Here is a 21,848-nt window from a genome sequence, read left to right as displayed (position 1 = left end):
AACTGCATTGGGCCATTTGCCAGTCTCATGGTGTGGGAGGAACATCACTGTTAATGCTACATTGCTGGGGTCATGGGCCCGAGGTGACCTGTACTGGTTCTGTGGCGGAGGTAGGTTACACATACATTTGCCCTCATCTTGGCAGGGCACCTGTGCTATGTTTCGTGTAGGGGTTCCAGTAGCACATGTTAATAATGCTTCTATGTTTCCCCTAGGTCTCACTCAGTCAATTCCAGTGAAACTCACCCAGAGACGACGACGCTACGTCCTCCTCTCTTGGGGACGTATGCCTAACTTTGACCTCACTCAGGGCAGCCCCACATACATTGATGCAATTGGGGTTCCAAGAGGGGTACCTGATGGATTCAAATTGGCAGACCAGGTGGCAACAGGGTTTGAAAATTTACCTATAATTTATCTAGACCACATCAATTACGTACATTACAACCTGCTAAGACTGACTAACATTACTAGAGATGCTATTGAGGGTCTCTCAGAGCAATTGGGTCCCACTTACAGAACAGAATGGCGTTGTACATGTTATTGGCTGAAAAAGGGGGTGTGTGTTCTATGTTTGGGAATCAGTGTTGTACTTTCATCCCTAACAACACAGCTCCAGATGGATCCGTTGCTAAAACTCTGGCGCGCTTACGGGCCCTGACGAGGGAGATGCGAGAACACTCAGGTATTAATGACCCTCTGGAGGATTGGTTCAGTCGTACTTTTGGTAAATGGAAAACTGCAATAGTTTCTGTTCTCCTTTCTCTCACTGGTATGGTCACTGCTCTGGTATTGTGTGGTTGTTGTTGTATTCCCTGTATTAGATCTATTTGTCACAGACTCATCGTGACTACCATTGAGGGCCAGAAGGTGGCTCATCAACTGCCGCTGCTCACTCCAAAGGGGGAGGCAGTGGAGTTTGAGGAGGAGGAAGACGGCTGTGCAATAAAAACTTCCCTATTTGTGGGTTGGTCTCTCGGAGGAGAGACCAAAAGGGGGAATTGTGGGAATTATTACTTTTATTACATTACCGCTTAAGGTATAAGGCAGTATTAGATTACATTTATCATATTATAGATTAAACTTTAATGCATTATTACAGTATACTCATGAAGCATTTTGGTATGTGTGAAACAGTAGCAGTTTAGACATGAACTTGTTTTTCAGTAATTGCAAGGTTTCTTACAGGGCAAGAAGTGGACTAGACATAACATCAGATAGGATGTGCCTGTTGCTTTTGTTGTTGTATTCTGTCTTACAGGGCAGGTTTGACCTCTGCCAGGAGGCATAGTAACAGTGATATCTCAGGACATCCCATCGTTCTCAACCTATGGGAGAAGAACACGCCAACTTCAGCCAACTTTGCACATTTCATTCTGTAATATTATCAATGGGTCAAGGGAAGAATAGTCAGTCAGACTTTGTGTCCTGACAAAGACTTATTGGTTAGGGAAAGTTTTACCCAGAACTCTGTAACTGCTTTATTCAGTGTGTTTTAATAAACGGCTAATTTGAGACCACATTTATCTCCTCCGTTTTATCAATCAAACGAACACGCGGAGCTCAGGGAGGACATTCCAGTTCCAACAGGTCTAGGAGAAGATCTTTGGTGACTTTTAAAGCAGGCATCACGAAGGCTGGAAAGGAAGTGGTGTTCCACAAATTTAGAGGAATTTTTTCTAGCCTGGAAAAACAGTCTATTAACATATAAAAAAGCTCTCCATAAAGCCAGAACTGCATACTATTCATCACTAATAGAGGAAAATAAGAACAATCCCAGGTTTCTTTTCAGCAGGCTGACAAAAAGTCACAGCTCTGTTGAGCCCAGTGTTCCCTTAGCTCTCAGCAGTGGTGAATTTATGAGTTTCTTTACAAATAAAATCACAACTATTAGAGATAAAATTCAGCAGATGCTTCCTATACCTGCAATAACTGAATCTTCTACTACAGTAGCTCCTGAATCATCTGTAAGACCTGTTATGTTTAGACTGCTTCTCTCCCATAGATCTATCTGAATTTACATTAGTAGTTGCTTCATCGAAATCATCAACGTGTCTCTTAGACCCCATTCCGACTAGACTGCTTAAAGATACCCTGCCATTAATGAACTCATCTTTATTAGACTTAGTAAATTTATCTCTAGTATCAGGCTACGTACCACAGGCCTTTAAGACTGCAGTAATCAAACCCTTACTCAAAAAGCCTAGTCTTGATCCAGGAGTCTTGGCTAATTACGGACTGTGACGGTCCCCGTCTGGTGGCTGTTTGGTGTTTTGTTTGGTTGATTGTCTTTCAGGAAGTTGGAGTGAGAAGCCGTGAGTCGGGATGCGGTGCACCTGGTTCTGGGCGGGGCATGCCGGATTTAAGAGGGAGTGCCCGTACAGACAGGACAGACCTCGCATGAGACTGAAGGAAAGGAGACACAAACCAATAGGGACACCAACAGAAAGAGACAGAGACGGCTGGCTTTTGTTTTGAGCTTGTACTGGAATTTGGAGTGCATTCTGATTAGCAAGCCACTTGTATTCTGATTGGTCATTTGCTGCTTTTGGCATACCCCTGTGACATACATTGCATACGTTTTATTAAATCTTTAGTAGAATCTTGGTTTCATTTATTCCTTTGTCACTTCTGTTGAGCCAGGACGTGACACGGACCAATATCCAACCTACCATTTATTTCTAAAATCCTAGACAAAGCTGTTGCTAAGCAGCTATCAGACCGCTTACACAGGAATGAACTTGAAGATTTTCAGTCAGGATTTAGAGCACATCATAGTACAGAAACAGCACTGTTAAGGTACGAATATGTAAATTATACCATGGAGCTAATCTCCTCTGATTCACTAACTTCTTTTTTAGAGGGGCCACAGTATCAAGCGTTTCACGCAGTAAGGCAACAGCACTGTCAACAATATGATCAATTTGGTAGGGAGTGGGATTGAGGCAGCTGCCGTCCACTATGTTTATACTTGGCATAGATAAAGATGGAATCATTTTCTTAAATTTATTAACAGCGTTGTCAGATAAAGAATTGCTGTAGTGGAATTTTCTTCTTAATTCTGCATGATCCATCATCTTAAATTCAAAAGTTATTAAAGAATGATCTGACAAAATAGGATTATGGGGAAAAACTATTAAATGTTCAATTTCGATGCCATAGGTCAGAACAAGATCAAGGGTATGATTGAAACAGTGGGTGGGTTTATTAACATTTTGAGTGAAACCAATTGAATCTAATATTGAATTAAATGCAGTACTGAGACTATTATTTTTATTATTATTAGTCTCCCACTATAATGACTTTATCTGAACTAAGCACTATATCAGACAGGAAGTCTGGAAATTCAGTTAAGAACTCTGAGTAAGGGACAGGTGGACGGTACACAATGACAAGTAGAACTGGTTTTTGTGTTTTCCAGTTTGGATGTGAGAGACTAAGAGTGAGGCTCTCAAATGAGTTATAACTGTTCTGAGGATGAAAGTTTAATAATAAGTTTGAGTAGAAGATTGTAGCTACTCCTCCACCTCAACCTGTGCTTCGAGGAACATGACAATTTTTATGACTGAGGGGGTTGATTCATTCAGACTGACATATTCATCCTGCTGCAGCCAGGTTTCAGTAAGACAGAGTAAGTCAATTTGGTGATCAGTTATCAAATCATTTACTAACAGAGATTTAGATGAAAGAGACCTAATATTTAATAATTCACATCTGACTATTCTGTTTTTCTGTTCAATAAGAGGAGTGGTCTTAATTTTTATTAGGTTTTTATGAATAACTCTTCTTCTGTTTACTTCTGATTTATTTGATTTATATGTTCGAGGAGCAGACACAATCTCTATGTGGTTTGAGGGGGGTGACGGCTCTAAGGAAACTGCAGAGAGGCGTTTTAGACTGTCTCTGTGTCTGGGTCCCCACTCTGGATTGTCAAACTTTAGGTTGGCTAATAAACTCGGCCAAATTTCTAGAGATGAGAGCTGCACCATTCAAAGTGGGATGGATGCCGTCCCTCGCTTACTCAGAAAGTGGCCCAATTGTCTATGAAGCTCACATCGTTTGCTGGACACCACCTAGACAGCCAGTGACGGAACAACGACATGCAGCTAAACATGTCATCGCTGGTCAGATTAGGGAGTGGACCAGAGAAAATCAGACCAGAGTCCGACATTAATTTGGCAAAGTTACACACCAACTGAACATTAATTTTAGTGACCTCCGATTGGCGTAATCGGGTGTCATTGCTGCTGACGTGAATAACAATTTTTCCATATTTACGATTAGCCTTAGCCAGCAGCTTCAGATTTGACTCGATGTCGCCCGCTCTGGCCCCAGGAATACATTTGACTATGGTCACTGGTGTCTCTAGCTTCATGTTTCTGACTATGGAATCGCCAATTATCAGAGTCGGTTTCTCAGCGGGTGTGTCACTGAGCAGGGAAAATCTATTAGAAACATGAACAGGCAGGTGATGAGCCGTGGGCTTCTGCTTAGGAGTATGTTTACGTTGGACCCAGGCTAATTCTCCGGGCTTCTCCGGAGCTGCCGTTGGACCGCTAACAGACCCTGAGCCTGAGCTCAGTGGCTCCACACCTGCTAACTACGGTGGCCGATAAGGGCAAATGCGCTGCAAAAGAGAAACGCTGCAAAAGAGAAACGTTGCAAGAGAGAAACGCTGCAAAAGAGAAAACACAATGGAAGTGTGCCAGGCCGATAGGGGGACCCCGAACTGAGGGGTGCTATGAACAAAGAACTTTTACAGAGGCGAGTGAGACACATGTGGTGACATAAGTCACGTCTCATTTTGGAGGCTGCGTAATGACGCAGCTTATAGTGTTGAATTGCAACAGAATGAGCGTCCTCTGATGATTGTTCTCATGTGCTAATATGGTGCTAACAATGTTCTATTACATTTGTTTACTTGATCAAAATGTCATACAACGTTGGGAGACATGTAGGGGGGGGGGGGGTGTTGCAGGGTGGGAGATCTGAAGGTGCATTTTCCATTTATTACTTTTTAAACACTTGGCCGTCATCTTTTACAACACTGTACTTTTATAATACTGTAAAACATGAAGGCCAAGCGTTTAAAAAGTAATAAATGGAAAATGCACCTTCAGATCTCCCACCCTGCAACCCCCCCACTTGATCAAAATGTCATACATTTGGCGCACTTCCGTTGTGTTTTCTCTTTTGCAGCGTTTCTCTCTTGCAGCGTTTCTCTTTTGCAGCATTTCTCTTTTTCAGCATTTCTTTCTTGCAGCGTTTCTCTCTTGCAGCGCGTTTGCCCTTGTCGGCCACCGTAGGAACGGGGTTTGGCTAGCCAGCTTTTGCTCGAAGGTGTGGAGCCACGCTTCCAAATTGGTGATCCTCTCCTCCAAAGCTAGCAGAACTTCACTTATTACAGGTATCATTATCACTAAAGGAGGCAGAGCCATTGAATGTAGGATTTAGTTTTGAAATTGGATAAAATCTTTCTAATATTGGTTTAATTTTAAACTATTTTGACTTTTCCGGTCTAATTTGTTTACTGCAAACACCTGAAAATGTTTATATTTTGCCAATAAACCTAAAATACAATGGGGGTTGAATAATTGTGATTGCAACTGTATGTTTTTGATTTAAAATTAACATTTTTAATAGCATTTTTAAATTGAAAATTAAAATTTTTCTTTTTCCATTTTCCCCCTCATTCAGTGTTGTTTCATCTACTTCCTACCAACACAATGTTTCTAGGTTGGAGTGCTGAACATTTCAGGTGAAACTTCAAGAAAACCAGTTGTGAGTTTGTCAAGATTAACTGTATTTGAACAGAAGATGTAGTCCCCATTGTTAAGAAATGTGAAGAAGAATCAAATTTTGTAATTACAGTTAGGTTGACACTTGTTTTGAAAAGCAGAGCAATTGTCCTTTTTAGAAAGCATCTCTTTTTTCTCTTTTTTTCTCTCTAGCAAAATTGGTTTCCAATAAATCAGCCACTGCCACCCATTATTGAGAGTCTCTTCTCAGCCAAACAGCCAAGAGATCAACACCCCCTTATTGTCCCTCAACATGCAGTGACACCATTTGCACAAAGCGATCCTCAATAAAAGGTAAATGTACCTTAGCTGCTCTGAGGGTTAAGAGCGCATGTGTGTGCATATGTGTGACTGTATGACAATGAGGGGTAATTGAAGCACTTCATCTTAGAGTTTTGATAAGGGGGCAAATTGTGCATGTGGTTTCCCTGGAAACCTTTGTTTGAAGATAACAGTATAAGAATCTCCATTCCTCCACACAACACATATATATGCTCATGCTCACTCCCCCTTTGTCATATGAGAGTGTACTTCTTGCATCAGTGATTTGAAAAGAGGCAGCAGATACATAATGAAGAGTCCTTGGATGCTACAGCAAACAGCCAGGTTTTAAGTCTTTTTTTTCCTGGCTGTGAGAGTCGAATATCTAACAAAACATAGTAGTGTTGGGGTGTACATATAGCACACATACACACCTATCTTCCCAGGTGACTGGCATTCAAACTGAGAGCGTGTTGGTAAATTGTTAATATTGTGGGTTGCTTTGCGGCTTATACATTTGAATGGTTCTCAAATTACATTTTAAATTTAGATAAGCTGTTTCAGTTAGCTGAAAAATGTGTTGTCCTGTTCGCTGAGGGAGGGCTCGAGGCATCTAGCACCAACAGAGGTAGGAAGGACTAAGAAGCCAATCAAAATCTGCGACCCTTCATTTCTGTAAACCACACACATGCCAGGTTTTGATAACAAGATTCTTCTTCTGAGTGGTAAAATATATATATTGCGTGCATGCGTGTGTGTGTGTTTGGGCTGTGGAAATTAATTAACAGCCTTTCAATCAGGCACATCCATTATAGTAGGTAATCATGCTAGCAGAAATTTAATCAAATTGAATGTTTGATGATACTTCTGCAATTTCTTCTGTAAATTTCAACATTTACACAGCCTCTTCTCACACAAAACACCTGTTGGTTATTGTCAATAGTCTACTGTACCAACCCAACTGACTCACTCACTCTGTGCAAATATCTGTGTTCTCTGCAAACAATGCAGGTACATCCAGATGGGGACAGGAGCTCGTAAATGTTTGCACCCAATATGCAATCACATACTTAGCCAACACTGCAACCAAAAATACTGAACAAAGCATTTTGTTTTTAACAGTTTTTTGTGGGTGCTTTCTGATCTTGCATTCACTGATTTGTGTGAACTTACTATAACTCACAAAAATCTCATAAACCACGACTGGAGTGTGACACTATGAGACCAAGGTGTTGCATATATCACATTCCATGTAAAAATTAACATACCATCTAAGTGACTTTTCAAATATTTTGAAAAGTGTGAATGTGATTCCACCAAAGTGCAAAATGTTCCTGAGACTGTCAATAGTAAAAGAAAAAAAGAAAACCTTGAAAATGTGACCTTTTCAGCCTTACACTTGAACCCTAAGTCCCTACAACACATCTTCACCTTAATACAAGGCCTATATCACAAGGTGGAGAGGAATAAAAGAAGCTATGGGGAAACTACAGTGCCATCGGTAAAAGAGAGAAAGACAGACAAAAGAAATAAGTCTCACTGGTCAAATTTATCTAGCAAGATGTCTCTGAGCCACAATGTACCGTAGCCATAGCAACTGGCACCCAGCAGCTCTTGAAGGGATGAGAAAAAGGATTCATGATTCGTATCCAAACAACAGCCCGAGAATCCAAATATACTGATGTAAACTGCCACCCCCAGATAGCCAGGCTGACAGCTGTGAGTGGGAGGGGCTGAGAAGAAAACAAACAAACAAACAAACAAAAACAATCACGTTCATCCTCTGTTCACTTCATCTTAAGTATCACTTGTGGTCATTGTTTTTTGTTTGCCTCTTGTGATCTCAGCCACGTTGACTTGTACTGACAAAACGAGAGATGGTAAAAAGTAATAACTTTGTCATGCCAGCTGGACGGGGTAAAGTGAGAATGGCAGCTTTGTTGGGGAGTCAGCTCCTGCAGATAGACAACAAGCGTCAGATGTGTTTCAGATTCACCAGCTGAGGAAATGGTGGATAATTAAGGCAATATGATGATGAGTTCTATTGCATAACAAATCAGAGATAACTGTTACATATTTTTGTTCAAAGAAAATGCCACTGGCTGCTGCTCAATACAGCCTCTATATTTGCTCCAAAACCATTATCCAGAAAGAACAGCAACTTTTACAGCCTTAAAAAACAACAAAAAGAAATCACAATAAGTAAGCCAGAACCTCTTGTGAACCACATTTAATAGAGTTGAGAATGCCATTCTGAAACATAACAACCAAGATTGGGATCTCTTCATTACCAAATGCCACCCGTTTTTGCACTTACATTGCAATCTAGTCTTTGCCACATTTTGCCTGCTCAAGTAAGTGGCAGCAATCAAGGCTCTGCCTGCTGGGTCCACTATAAGGCAGCTGTGCCTCATTACAAATTAGAAGAAAAAGGGAGATTGGACCCCTGGGGGACACCAGTCTGGACTGTTGTGCTATGTGGAGATACTGTCGAGCATAGAGGATGCTCTTCCTGTCTTCTGTTTGTCTCATCTTTTTGATGTGTGCCTATCATTCACACCTTACTGCTGTTCTTAGGTACCTCTCTTTATTCTTTATCCTTAGCCTTCTTCACATTACTTTTTTTTTTTGCATTTTTGACCAGATAATTCTGTTCATTTTAAATGGCATAGTTGTATTATTATTTTCCTATCACAGTTTGATGCCCATGAAAACCAAACATTGTATCTGCCACAGCTAGAAGCTACAGTACTCCGGTCTGCTATTGCAGATATGCCCTACATCTGGCTTGCTTGTTATTTTCAAAATACATTAAAAATCAAGTAACAGAGTCATACTGCTACTTTACGTAATGGAAACATGAAGCCTGGGGTACACATTCAGGTTGTTATTGGTTATTTTTAAAACTATTTTTTAAACTAAAAATCATAGGCAGGTAATTCTCCATCACATTTGAAATCACTTCCAAAAAGTAATTATTATGAGCATTTAATAACCTTTTTTGCAAATGCTTCTGACATGCCTTTAATGGCTTACTATTGTTTCTTTCCTTGGTTATTTATTTATATTTCTTTGCAACAATGCTTTGAAGAGAACTATTTAAGATAGACAGAGATGCTTACATGCCTTGGATGTTTATTTAGCAAGTCCACTGCTCAGAATGGTGAAATGAACCCAACAAAGAGTGCTTATTTGACAGTGGGTGTGTGTGTGCTCTACTGATGATTGGGTTCAGAAGTTAGAGCACATGAGCTATATATAGCAACAACAATAGCAACAAACAAAGCAAATATAAGTTAAAGGTGTTGTACAGAAATACTTTTAAGTATCTCAGTGATGGCAGAAGAAGTTTAGTTTCAAAGAGTTTCAAATTCAGACAGAAAAAGAAAATGTACACAAAAATAGAGGTTATCTTAATAGAATGAGGTGCTTGTGCTTGCTGTTTCTCTGCACTACAGTGGAGATGGATATATATATATGTACACACACGCACACACATTGTTTATTGTTGTACAGATTGTTTATTGTTGTATACATATATATGTATATTTCTTTGGGAGACGCTACCAGGGGCATGTAGCCCGCGACAACATAGCTCCTAAGATCATCCGGGTACTCAAACCCCTCCACCACAATAAGGCGGTGGTTCAAGGAGGTTCCTTTTTTTTTCAAAGACAAATTACCTTTCAAAATTAATCTTTTGGACACAGGCTGCCCCATTATGCATTCATGGTAAAACCAGAGTGACTTTTCTGTCCACTGGAAAATGTAATTACAGTTTCAATAAACTCTAGACCTGACCTGAGACTTATGTCATCAACCAAAATACTTATTGAAGCTGTTAAAGCTGCAACACATGCGATTACCTAGGACTGGACTTTAAATGATACAGTTTATATGTAATTTTAATTTCACTGCAAGACTGTATTATTAAGATCAAGAGCAAAGTTGAAAAGACAATTTAGCCAGACACACTTATTCCATTTTGCATCCAGAAGAAATTATGAACTGGTAGAAAGAAAATAAATCCATGGTTACTCATTTTTTGTTTAATTTAACTCTTCAACCAAAAACAACAAGAATAACTGAATGAGGGGAAATGGCAGGGAACATAAATTTTAGATCCTTCAGTTCCACCTTTATACAGACTATCACAGAGGTCAGATATAGTTTGTAACCTACTTGTAATCTAATTGCATTGGACAGCCTAGGTTTAAAATACATGCCAACACCTTCCTGCAAGAAAATGTTCATATTGTTTGCATTGGCCCTCCCCCTCTATGACAACAATAAATTATTAAATGGAAGTGTTTTTTATTTCAACCTTTGCTCTATTGTGCAGTTAGAAATATGTGATGTGCACATTTGGGACACTATAATAACTTACATTGCTATTACTCTAAGTAGTAAATGAATCCAATCTGACATGGTTCTTCTGCTAGGTCTCCACAAAATAACCCCAGCTGTAACCCATTGGCTATCTGTCATATATACTAGTAACTAGCCCTCTCGCTCTCCCAGCCACTCTGGCGATAGTCTAAATGTCAGTGTTTTCTGGGCTTCTAATGTGTTCCTAAAATAGCATCTCCATTTCTGAGCCTCCATGAAAAGGCACGCTCCAGAGAAGGCATAGTGAGTCTGACTCACAGCAGAAGTAGCAGAAACACTATCATCCCAAAGCCAATTAAACATGTATGGGGGTGTATGTGACCTGAAAAAAAGCCAGTGCATGGATGGCCAGTCTCTTCCCTCTCTTTCTCACTCTGTAGCTCACCCTCTGTCACTCTTTTGCTTAGGTTGTTATTTTTCCCCATGTGTACCTACTAAATGTTTTTCCCACAGAAAATTGAGGTGAGGAGACAATGAGAAAATGCTGTAGCACACACACTGCCCAGTGCAAGCAGATGAGTCGGCATAGATCTGGCTGTGCATAAATACACTAGCATTCACAGATCAGCAGCAGGATCCTTGTGCAGTTTGATGTATTTCCAGAGGTCAGGGCAAACCTAGTCATTATGGGCAAGCTAACATGAGTAAAGGAAAGTGAAAGTGAAAGATTAATTAACAAGCTTTTGTGTAATTTAATATTATTATTTTTATTATTATTATTTATTTAACAATAAATTCCAATGCCATGCGCTGGGATTCCAGAATGGGAGGTCATGTGTTCCATTCCATTCCACACCTGAATCTAAACTAGACTCTGGAATGGCTGGAGAACATGCTTCTTGTGCTTTAAAGCTTAACCATGTGGAAAAAGGAAATGGGATGGAAATGTCACACTGTATATGGCTGGGCTGATTTCCCACATTTAATCAAATTCACACTCAGATTTAAATGTCATAGTTGCTTTAATTATCAGAGACCACAATGTAATATCAGTTTCACAATGAGAACTGCTTATTAGCATGCCATTCATTCACATTCACGGGTAACACTGGATTCCATTGGAATACCAGGTTATAGCCATCAGAGAGTATTTAGGAAATCTTTGGAAGAAAAGAGCACACCGATCAGCTTTAAAACTAAGTCATTCAATCAACCTTTGCTTCTAGATAAGAAGATTAAAACTTCTGCATGTTATGAGCAAACTTCATCCACTGATTAAAGCCAAAGGAAAAAGAAAATGTTTCCCTGTGTACTCATTAACTGCTAATCTTGAATTATTGGTCAAAAGCTGTACTTTATATGCTGTATCTTATAAACTACCTCAAATTACCTGACTGAATATATTAAATTGTCTGTGAGTCTTCTTGTGTTCGATGACATCCTGGCTTGCTTGCTTGAATTTTGACTTTTCTATTTCTCAGCGTGAGAAACTGCTGCAACATCTCTGAACATATACTTTTTCAACTCAGAAATATTTTAAGCTATGAGTGACTTTTCAGGAAGGGTTCATTATTGTGCACTGCTTGCTCTGTTAAGTTTTTTTGTAGTCCCTGCATTATTTTGTAGTTGCCACATTTAGATTTCCTCAGCTTGCCACAGTCATTAATTAATCATATACAATAAACAGAGTGATTCCCTTTAATTTATATTCTTGTGCATCCTTGCAGTCTTCTGCCTTTCGTCTATGAGCAGAGTCTGAGAGACATGTCACCTTGTAAGACATACTGAATGAAGGGACCTTGAAGGGAGGAAACAGAAAGAGCGGGAAGATAACACAGCCAGGCAGCACTAACCGATCAGAGTGCCCCAGCAGAGATATGACCCACATAGACCAATGCTCGTTTAATCAGCCTGCTACTGGCAACATGGCAGGGAAAGACGGGGGGACAGGGGAATCTGAATTTTAGGTGGCTCTAGTCCGTTTTAAATGTTAAAATGCATTTATATATAAAAAAAAATGCAATTTTATTCCACACTCCTTTTAACTTCTTTTCTGATACTAGCATTCTTTTTTTTACCTACTTATCTTCATTATTTTCTTTTCTTTCCATTCCACAAACCGAACTTGTGGTCAGAGCACTTGAAAAATAGTGAAAGTTGTCAATAATACAGACATACTGTGCAGAAATTAAACCCAACTAGCTCACGAGAAACATTTGTGGGGGCATTGCTACAAATAAAGGTACATAAGCCAATTTCATGAAGGTTATGATATGTGGTCTGGCATGTTTCAAATGGTTTTCTGTAGATATAAATTTTTAAATTTTGCACAATAATGTCACAGTGAAAATGTTATTTAGAAATACTGAGCCCTGAACATCTACTTTGAATTTAGTAACAACTCAATCTCAGTATTAATAATTCTATCTGTAAAATGTTTGGTCCTGATGAATAGAAAACTATACAAACATCATTACTGCCTTGTGTGTAACCATGGTCCTCTCACTGTGTTTTCCATTCATATATATGAGAGTAGTGGGCTAGAGTACAGATAATTATTTTGAGACAAAGCACCTGTGAACCTGACTTTCACTGAGTGCAGTTTTGACAGAGTGGATTTCAGAGTGACTGAGGCCAAGCTGAGGAAATAGTCTCTTCTCACTCTGACAACCATGATTATACGTATGTGTAACCCGAAGTTCTCTAAAGACCATCACACACCTGTGGCGTCTTGTCAACATCCCAGGATACACAGCTGTGCTATTTGCCAGTGTAGAAACATGTCATCTCTCCAGAAAAGCAGTAGGGTTATCACCTTTACCCTGACTAAAGGCACCAATTGAAGCGTGTTAAAAAGAATGGCACACGGGCAACACTGCAAATGTGTGTTACAATAATGCATCTCCCAACCTAGTCACATATTACTTACATTTGGAAGATCTGTACACTGCGAGGAATGAGAGCAGTGCTAGCTTCCAACAATGTTTAGCTGAGAGGCCATGTTTCAGAATGAGATGTTCTGTTTTCTACTTAGAAAGGCCCAGCTAACAGTTAGGGCAAATCTGGCAGAAGCAATCAAGGTCTTGCAAAACACTACTGCCAAAATAGAGAGGTGTAGAGGGTGCTCAGTACTGCACTCCAGAGGCAAAACAGACTGGAAAAGAAAACTAGTCATCCCTCATCTGGGATTTACCAAAGTCCACCCAGGGAATCATTGAGAGTGGCTATTGCTGGGCAACACTCCGCACCTGCTACCACAGTAGGTGCCAACTGTTACAATACATTAAGCAGGTAGCAAGTAACTGTGCAAGAAGGAACAGATCAAGAAAAAAAGGCAGTAGACCCACATCACAATGCCAGTGATGCCAAGGACAGAACATTCAGCTGGTGTAGATGTATTGTGCAACTACAACATGTTTCTGAAGTTCAAGGCTCCAAAACCAAATCCAACTCACAACGCGTCTCTAATAGCAGGTCTTGCCAAATTAGGCATCACAGGTGGTCTCATTTAACATCTAAAGGGTTTCTGGGAACCATGGCATATATAGTCAATACAAACCAAAAATCTTCTCTCTGCAGTCTTTGCAGTGAATTAAATAAGCCCACAACCAAGCTTGTCTGTCAGGTTTTAGACCTTCAATCAGTATGACAACCAATGATAGTCACCACTCACAGGCAAAACCCACCCAGGAGGTAGAACATCTTCTAATGACAGTAAAATCAGCGAGTTGCAGTATTTGTCAATGATGGCTGACAAATGTTGTAGCCAATGAAATAACGTTTTCAATGATGTGTCACACTGAATGCTTTGTAAAGGGGATGGGAATTTAAACTGGTTTTGACACAGAGAAGGTAAACTGGGATCAACAAGATGAAGGAGCGAGAGAAGAGCAGGGAGGAAGGCACTGCTTCTACTAGCAGAACTACAGCTGTATCGACTGTTTGTATCTGTTTGCACCTTTTGTTTACAACAAATACATTTTTTATGAGTAGTTTATCTAGTTTTGTTGATTTGTTTAAAGAAATATGGTGTTTTACAGTTCTAAACATCTATAAAGACATTTGGTCACATTGTGCCAATTTGGCAGACAATATGCACAGCCACACAAATTGAATTTTATAATGCCCTATCCCCTATATCTCCATTTCCAATGTCTTACTGTTGTGGCATCCAGGTGTGAATTACACCGAGCAGACAGAAAATTGTTTCAAATGAAACAATAGCAGGTATTCGACTTCAGTATTAAACGCTGTCCTCTTAGTAAAGCACACACACATTAACCTGGTCTCAGTGTGAACAGGTGCTTCTATGTTGTGCATAGCCACTTCACAGCTGCTTTGTCTGAAAGTAATTATTCTTATCAACTGACCCTTGTGGGCCAGTCCTTCATCAATATGTTCATCCACTGTATGTTGGAAAGGTTAGACTCCTACTACAATAAGGGACTGAGACATGCATATTTACCTTTAAAAATAAAGCGCTTAATGTTTTTCTGTATTCTGTTCCAATACATTGAGCTAGGATACTGAACAAACTGTTTGTTCTGTTTGAACTTGCTGTTTTGGCAGGTTTACAGAGAAAGGTAGAATTACATCCCAGATTGAAACAGAATTATATTTAATAAAATGTCTGTTGTATGTACGTAATCTCCCTAAATGGCCAGAAATGTAACGTTTGGGTCTGATTGTGTTTGCATTTTATTTTCATGTAATAAGTGATAACACTCAAGAGGCGAAAAACCGCAAAGCTATGTCAGTAATTTATTTGTTGGCAAACAACTCTCACTGTTACAACAAATATTAGTTATGAGATCATTCAACTCAGAACCCATACAAAAGGAATAAATAATTAGCAATAATATTGTAATAATAATCATGATCATAATAACTTAAAAAAGAAAAACAAACCCAGTGTGATTTTGTTTACTCCTGCCTAAAGCCAGCTTTCTTTCCTTCGAGCTTGTTTTCCTGCCTTTAAACCGATAAATAAATAATTTCTCTCTTGGGTAGCTTGTGGGGTACATGTGCAATCTACACTTCATACACAGGAAAATTTTCCTCCTACATAAGTAAACATTGGCTTTCCACACTGAATAGTGCTGATCTGTGCAGAGTTTTCACATATTTGGTACACATATATGGAGTAATCATGGCATTTCACAGGTGAGACCTTTTTTAAATAGTGGAAACAGTATAAATTTTTTAAATTAAGTTTAGAGACTGACGTTTATTATTCATTTTTTTTCTGTACAAGATCTCAACCAGCACATCAAGGTAAAGTCAATTGATCAAATATTTGGCAATTGAGTATATGCTTCAAAAACCATCCTTGCATAACTCTAAATATCTGCTATCTTTATACATTCTTTCTCACCCAGGCTCCTCCTTGTGCCTCAAAGAAAGAAAGGCTTTATTCAAGAACAAATGAGATAAGACCCATTTCCAGCAAAGACTAAAATGTAGTATTTCAATAGTAACTATCCCTAACTTGGCCACTTCATTTTACCTTTAGTTTTAAAACTACACAGTGGTCAAGTATATAGTTGATTTGGAAAATGTAAGTGACAGTGGTGTTGCTATAAAAGCCCAGAATGAGAGGTGTGTAGGGTATGTGCCCATTAATTAAGGAGTGCTTAACTGTCTCTGTATTTAGAGTGACATGAAAGATTGGCTCGTTCTGTAGTCTACATATGACTCGAACATGTCATGACATTTCTGCACAGTTCCACAGACTGGCGACTCAAAATTAAAAAATAAAAGACTTGGTCATATGCAACATTTGTATCTGTACAATACATAGAAAGTGTGTGATTTCTTCATAATCCTTTGATAACTGAAAGCGTTTACAGAAGAAAGGAGAAGAAACAGAATCCATTCTTTTTTTTATTCAGTCTGTTGTTATATGATCTTCCTTCTTTGTTTTCAGTGAAATACACAGTAGCCGCAGTCACTACAACTCGTAGGAATGTTACACCAGCCCAGACACAACTCCAGTTTAGCAGATACGAACAGGAAGAGAATTCAGAACATCAGAGTGATATGGTTGCAGTTCGGTTGCCCGGTAAAATAGTTTTTAGGATGATCGGTAGTGTGGGCATATATCATACATCCTCCACTTGATTGGCAGGTAGAGGGGCCAGTTTATGTTGTGAACACCAGGGTTACATATCCTGCTCTAGATGAAAATATCATCCCAGCATGTGTCATTAAGTGAGACAGAGAGACAGACATACAGACAAACAGACAGACAGCTCCTTCAACCAGGGCTGGGGGCCATGCCCCTGTAATGGTGGTAGTGGAGACTATATGCTATGATCTGCTAGAGGTCCATATTGGGGAAACTTGTAGGGCTACGGTCAATCAAAGTTCCAAATTAAAGTATCAGGTAGGGTAAAATTACGCTCCCCCTCCATTTCCTTTCCAGTTTAAAAGTTTCCTTCTGTTTTGATGTTCACAAAAAGTCTCTCAGAACTGCCCTCTTAGTCTGCACCATTTATGACAATACATTCAGTCATTCAGTCATTTCATTTTACCAGTAATATCTCAACCATATTGTCATGAACCATAGTTAATGTCACACACATTACATTAATCCAGGGAAGGGCTAGCTCAGTCTGTCAACACACAGAATGTTTTCACTGGAAGGTCAGAATTGCGAGAGTGGGATGGGGTGGGATAGAAGTCTCTTGTTTGGCTCTATAGACTGGTAACCAGGTGGGAAGGGTCTACAGGTGGCTCCTCAGGTGATGAATCTGACTCCTCCCTGTTCCCCGACACCATGTATCCATCACTGCCACCACGGCCCATGTGATAGTAGCTCTGTAACTCATGAAGGTGATTCCTGGAGCCCAGGTTTGGCATGCTCTTGTAATAGACATCATCCAGCTCTGGCGCAGTGGCACTCTTACAGGGCTGCAGCTCCCCGGAGCTGTCTTCCTCTCCGTCTGTTAAACCATTCATCTGGCCATCTGGGAGGTCCGTCAGCACTGGCATACTGGTGTAGAGTGAGTCTCTGTGGTTTGGTGAATGTGTGTGCTCGTCATTGTGCTCACTGGTCAACAGGGGGAAAAAGCTTTCACTGGTTTCCTGGGGAATGTGCCGTGGCCGAGAGAAACTGTGGGGAGGAGGTGGAGGTGGGGGGTGGCTGTCTGGTGGTGGTGGCCGTGGAGGCAGCAGTGGAGCATTGGACTCCTCTCTGATAATCTCCAAACCCAGATTCTCCTCATGGGGGAAGGCTGCAGGGTTGTCCAACACCATTGGACCATTGTCCTCTTTACTGCTGCCCACACAGCCACCAACCCCACTGCTGCTGCTGCTGCTGCTGCTGCCTCCTGCCATGCTCCCTGGAAGAGCCAAGTGGGAAGAATTGTTACAGCAATGCTACCAGTTAATTTGAAATGAGCTTTATGATGATTTAGCACTCTGCAGCGAAAATTTCCACAGTAACTAGTCAATAATCTTGATTTTTATTTTAAGCTGCTATAATAAATATTTTACATATTCAAAATGGATTAAATTACTATGTGTAATGTGAAAGTGGTTGCTCATGGTAACAAACCCACAAACAATTATCACCCTATTCTGCAGTTCCACTCCACGTTATGAAGGGTTTCTGCCTCTTTGATCCCATTGTTTTGGTTTTCTGAAGCACAACTTTACTGTTTTTTGTTCAACTTGCTGCTCACTTCAGTGCCATTTTTGGTCACAGCAGGAAGCTGTTTTCAGTGAAATAGCTCTATGAACCCACTGTACACTACCTGTTCAGCTCCAAATAGCAGACAGGAAACATTAGTGACAAGCTGGTAAATATATTAAAAGCATTTCGCAGCTTAAGAGCCACATATTTCTCTCAGGAGCTGTTGGACAAAAAAAATAGCTAAGAGGAGAGTATTGGGCTTAAATTCATCAGGTGAAACATGACTCCAAGTGAAAGCTGATGCTGTTCAGTATTTGCTGGATGTTCAATTAGGTTCAAAGTTCTACCTATCAACTTAAGTGGTGATAATATGTCAGTGTGTGTTCACAGCTCATGTCAGTTGGCCAAAAATTCAGTTGTTGCAGGTTTAACACATTCATTTACCACATCTACATACAGTGGGTACGGAAAGTATTCAGACCCCTTTAAATTTTTCACTCTGTGTGTCATTGCAGCCATTTGCCAAAATCAAAAAAAGTTCATTTTATTTCTCATTAATGTACACTCAGCACCCCATCTTGACAGAAAAAAACTGAAATGTAGAAATTTTTGCAAATTTATTTAAAAAGAAAAACTGAAATATCACATGGTCATAAGTATTCAGACCCTTTGCAGTGACACTCATATTTAACTCACATGCTGTCCATTTCTTCTGATCCTCCTTGAGATGGTTCTGCTCCTTCATTGGAGTCCAGCTGTGTTTAATTAAACTGATTGGACTTGATTAGGAAAGGCACACCCCTGTCTATATAAGACCTTACAACTCACAGTGCATGTCAGAGCAAATGAGAATCATGAGGTCGAAGGAACTGCCCAAGGAGCTCAGAGACAGAATTGTGGCAAGGCACAGATCTGGCCAAGGTTACAAAAGAATTTCTGCAGCACTCAAGGTTCATAAGAGAACAGTGGCCTCCATAATCCTCAAATGGAAAAAGTTTGGGACGACCAGAACTCTTCCTAGATCTGGCCGTCCAGCCAAACTGAGTAATCGTGGGAGAAGAGTCTTGGTGAGAGAGGTAGAGAAGAACCCAAAGATCACTGGCTGAGCTCCAGAGATGCAGTAGGGAGAAGGGTGAAAGTTCCACAAAGTCAACTATCACTGCAGCCCTCCTGACCAAGATTGAACTTTTTGGCGTTAATTCTAAGCGGTATGTGTGGAGAAAACCAGGTACTGCTCATCACCTGCCCAATACAATCCCTACAGTGAAACATGGTGGTGGGAGCATCATGTTGTGGGGGTGTTTTTCAGCTGCAGGGACAGGACGACTGGTTGCAACTGAAGGAAAGATGAATGCAGCCAAGTACAGAGATATCCTGGAAGAAAACCTCTTCCAGAGTGCTCAGGACCTCAGACTGGGCCGAAGGTTCACCTTTCAACAGGACAATGACCCTAAGCACACAGCTAAAATAACAAAGGAGTGGCTTCGGAACAACTCTGTGACCGTTCTTGACTGGCCCAGCCAGAGCCCTGATCTAAACCCAATTGATCATCTCTGGAGAGACCTGAAGACTCATGGCTGTACTAGCTCAAAAGGGTGCTTCTACTCAATACTGAGCACAGGGTCTGAATACTTATGACCATGTGATATTTCAGTTTTTCTTTATTAATAAATTTGCACAAATTTCTACATTTCTGTTTTTTTTCTGTCAAGATGGGGTGTACATTAATGAGAAATAAAATGAACTTTTTTGATTTTGGCAAATGGCTGCAATGACACAAAGAGTGAAAAATTTAAAGGGGTCTGAATACTTTCCGTACCCACTGTATGTCTACCAGTAGGATAAATGTTGGCAGCCAAGCAAATTAAACACTCTAATGCTGCTTTTGGAGTTGAATGCAATCTCCTGCGTTGGAAACTTAAACACTGAGATTTAAGGCAAAAAAGATTTTGCACTCAAATTGTGGAAAGCAGGTTCAACTCTTGGATAGCAATATTAGAAAAGATTAGATCATCCAAAAATGTTCACATTTAACTGTCAAAACTTGAGATAATTTAAATGAACCCACTTACCTCCATTGGCCATGCTGCTGTTTACCAGCTTGTTCATTAGGTTGTGACTGCGCTCTGTGGTGGCTCTTTCATGATTGTTGAGGTAGGATGGGATGTAGTTAGAGGTCAGCTCCTTCAGAATCTTCTTCTCCAGAGTCGTCTCCTTGTGGTTGCTGTGGGTGCCGTAGCCACCGCTACGATCTAAAATCTGGACGCAGTCACTCAAGTACTCGCTGCTGGCCATGCTGTAGTTGTTGGCATGGTTACCATTTAAAGGGAGTGTATCCATAACACTGGAGTCTCTTGCATTGTTCAGAATGCCCTCTGAGGAGCAAAAAATTAAAAAAGTAATAATTATTAGGATCCTTAAATAAACTAAGTGGATTTCTCAGAAGAAAGATTTTAATTATTGTTTGATATCATGGCATGTGCTGTGAATTGAGGATTAAAAAGTAGCAATGATAATTTTCTTGGAAGGAAAAATGCTTCAAGCATCCATAATTCATTAAAGAGAAACCTCAGAAGTACTTTCTTTTCTCAATTACTGCTGGCATTACAGCAATACAGCAAAATAAGATAAGTGTTTTGAAGTAATGAAGTAATTACACAGTAAATAATTTGAGGGCAAATGTATTGCATCTCTGTTAAACTTCAATGACAATTTATACGTGAATCATGAGATTCAATGTTAATGTATCCATTATTTATATATATACATATATATATATATATATATATATATATATATAAGATGGCCCCAAGCGATGGAATACTTAGTGAATATCTCAGACAACAGAAGCCCGATGCAGAGGAAGAGGAGCAAGAACCATCATGGCAGTACAAGCCCTTGCACGGTATGTACCACGGACAGATGCAAGAAGTGGCTTTTTTATGATATCGAAAAGTCCAACCAGTGGCTGGAAAAAGCTGGACTGAAAGACAGCACAGAGGCACTAATCATAGCAGCACAAGAACAGGCCCTGAGCACAAGATCGATAGAGGCTGGGGTCTACCACACCAGGCAGGACTCCAGGTGCAGGCTGAGACCACAATTAAACACTGTGGTCTAACTTCTGGTTTTGCTGATGTTTAAACTGATTTTGTTTTATGAGACATTTTTACTGTGAATTTGTTTAGCATTTTGACAACACAGCACATAACAGCAGGTTGTAAGATGCTAGCAGGCAGGGCATACATGGAACGCCATAACCAAGTGGCCAGCATAGTGTACAGGAACATCTTGGAGGTCCCAAGGTCAAAATGGGACTCACCTCCAAAGGTGACGAGCTAAGATCCTGTGGGACTTCCAGATACAGACTGACAAACTGGTGATGGCTAACCAACCGGACATAGTAGTGGTGGACAAACAGCAGAAGGAGGCCATAGTGGTAGATGTAGCAATCCCAAGTGATAGCAACATCAGAAAGAAGGAACATGAGAAGCTTGAGAAATACCAAGGGATGAAAGAAGAACTAGAAATGATGTGGAAGGTAAAAGCAACAGTGGTCCCCGTGGTAATCGGCACCCTCGGGGCTGTGACCCTCAAACTGGGAGAGTGGCTCCAACAGATCACAAGAACAACATCAGAGATCTCAGTCCATATATGTATATATATATATATATATATATATATATATAATGGATATATAGCCTTTAAGCAGTAAATATATCAGAAATTCTTTAACAAACCAAAAAAGATGTCTGTATTGCATGATCTGGAAAATTAACTGGGGGGAAAAAACTCTAGCATGATTGGCTGCAAAACTGCAGTTT

At 40.1% G+C, this 21,848-nt stretch overlaps 1 protein-coding gene across 7 annotated transcripts in view; it reads right to left on the bottom strand.

The window, feature by feature from the left end:
* Nucleotides 1–15,136: 15,136 nt before the first annotated feature.
* adgrl3.1 (adhesion G protein-coupled receptor L3.1) overlaps nt 15,137–21,848 on the bottom strand; it is a 130,932-nt gene continuing 124,220 nt past the window's right edge. For all 7 annotated transcript variants that reach the window (XM_026303337.1, XM_026303345.1, XM_026303342.1 and 4 more), the window contains 2 exons: nt 20,097–20,399; nt 15,137–17,731 (listed from right to left, as the gene is read on the bottom strand). In XM_026303337.1, coding sequence (XP_026159122.1) covers nt 17,085–17,731; nt 20,097–20,399 — 950 coding nt within the window. In that variant the 3' untranslated portion in view covers nt 15,137–17,084. The remainder of the gene's footprint in view (nt 17,732–20,096; nt 20,400–21,848) is intronic.

This window comes from Mastacembelus armatus, chromosome 1 (genome assembly GCF_900324485.2).
Source record: "Mastacembelus armatus chromosome 1, fMasArm1.2, whole genome shotgun sequence".
NCBI classification, from domain to species: domain Eukaryota; kingdom Metazoa; phylum Chordata; class Actinopteri; order Synbranchiformes; family Mastacembelidae; genus Mastacembelus; species Mastacembelus armatus.
The sequence above is the reverse complement of the archived record's forward strand: the minus strand, read 5'-3'. Positions and strand labels throughout refer to the sequence as shown.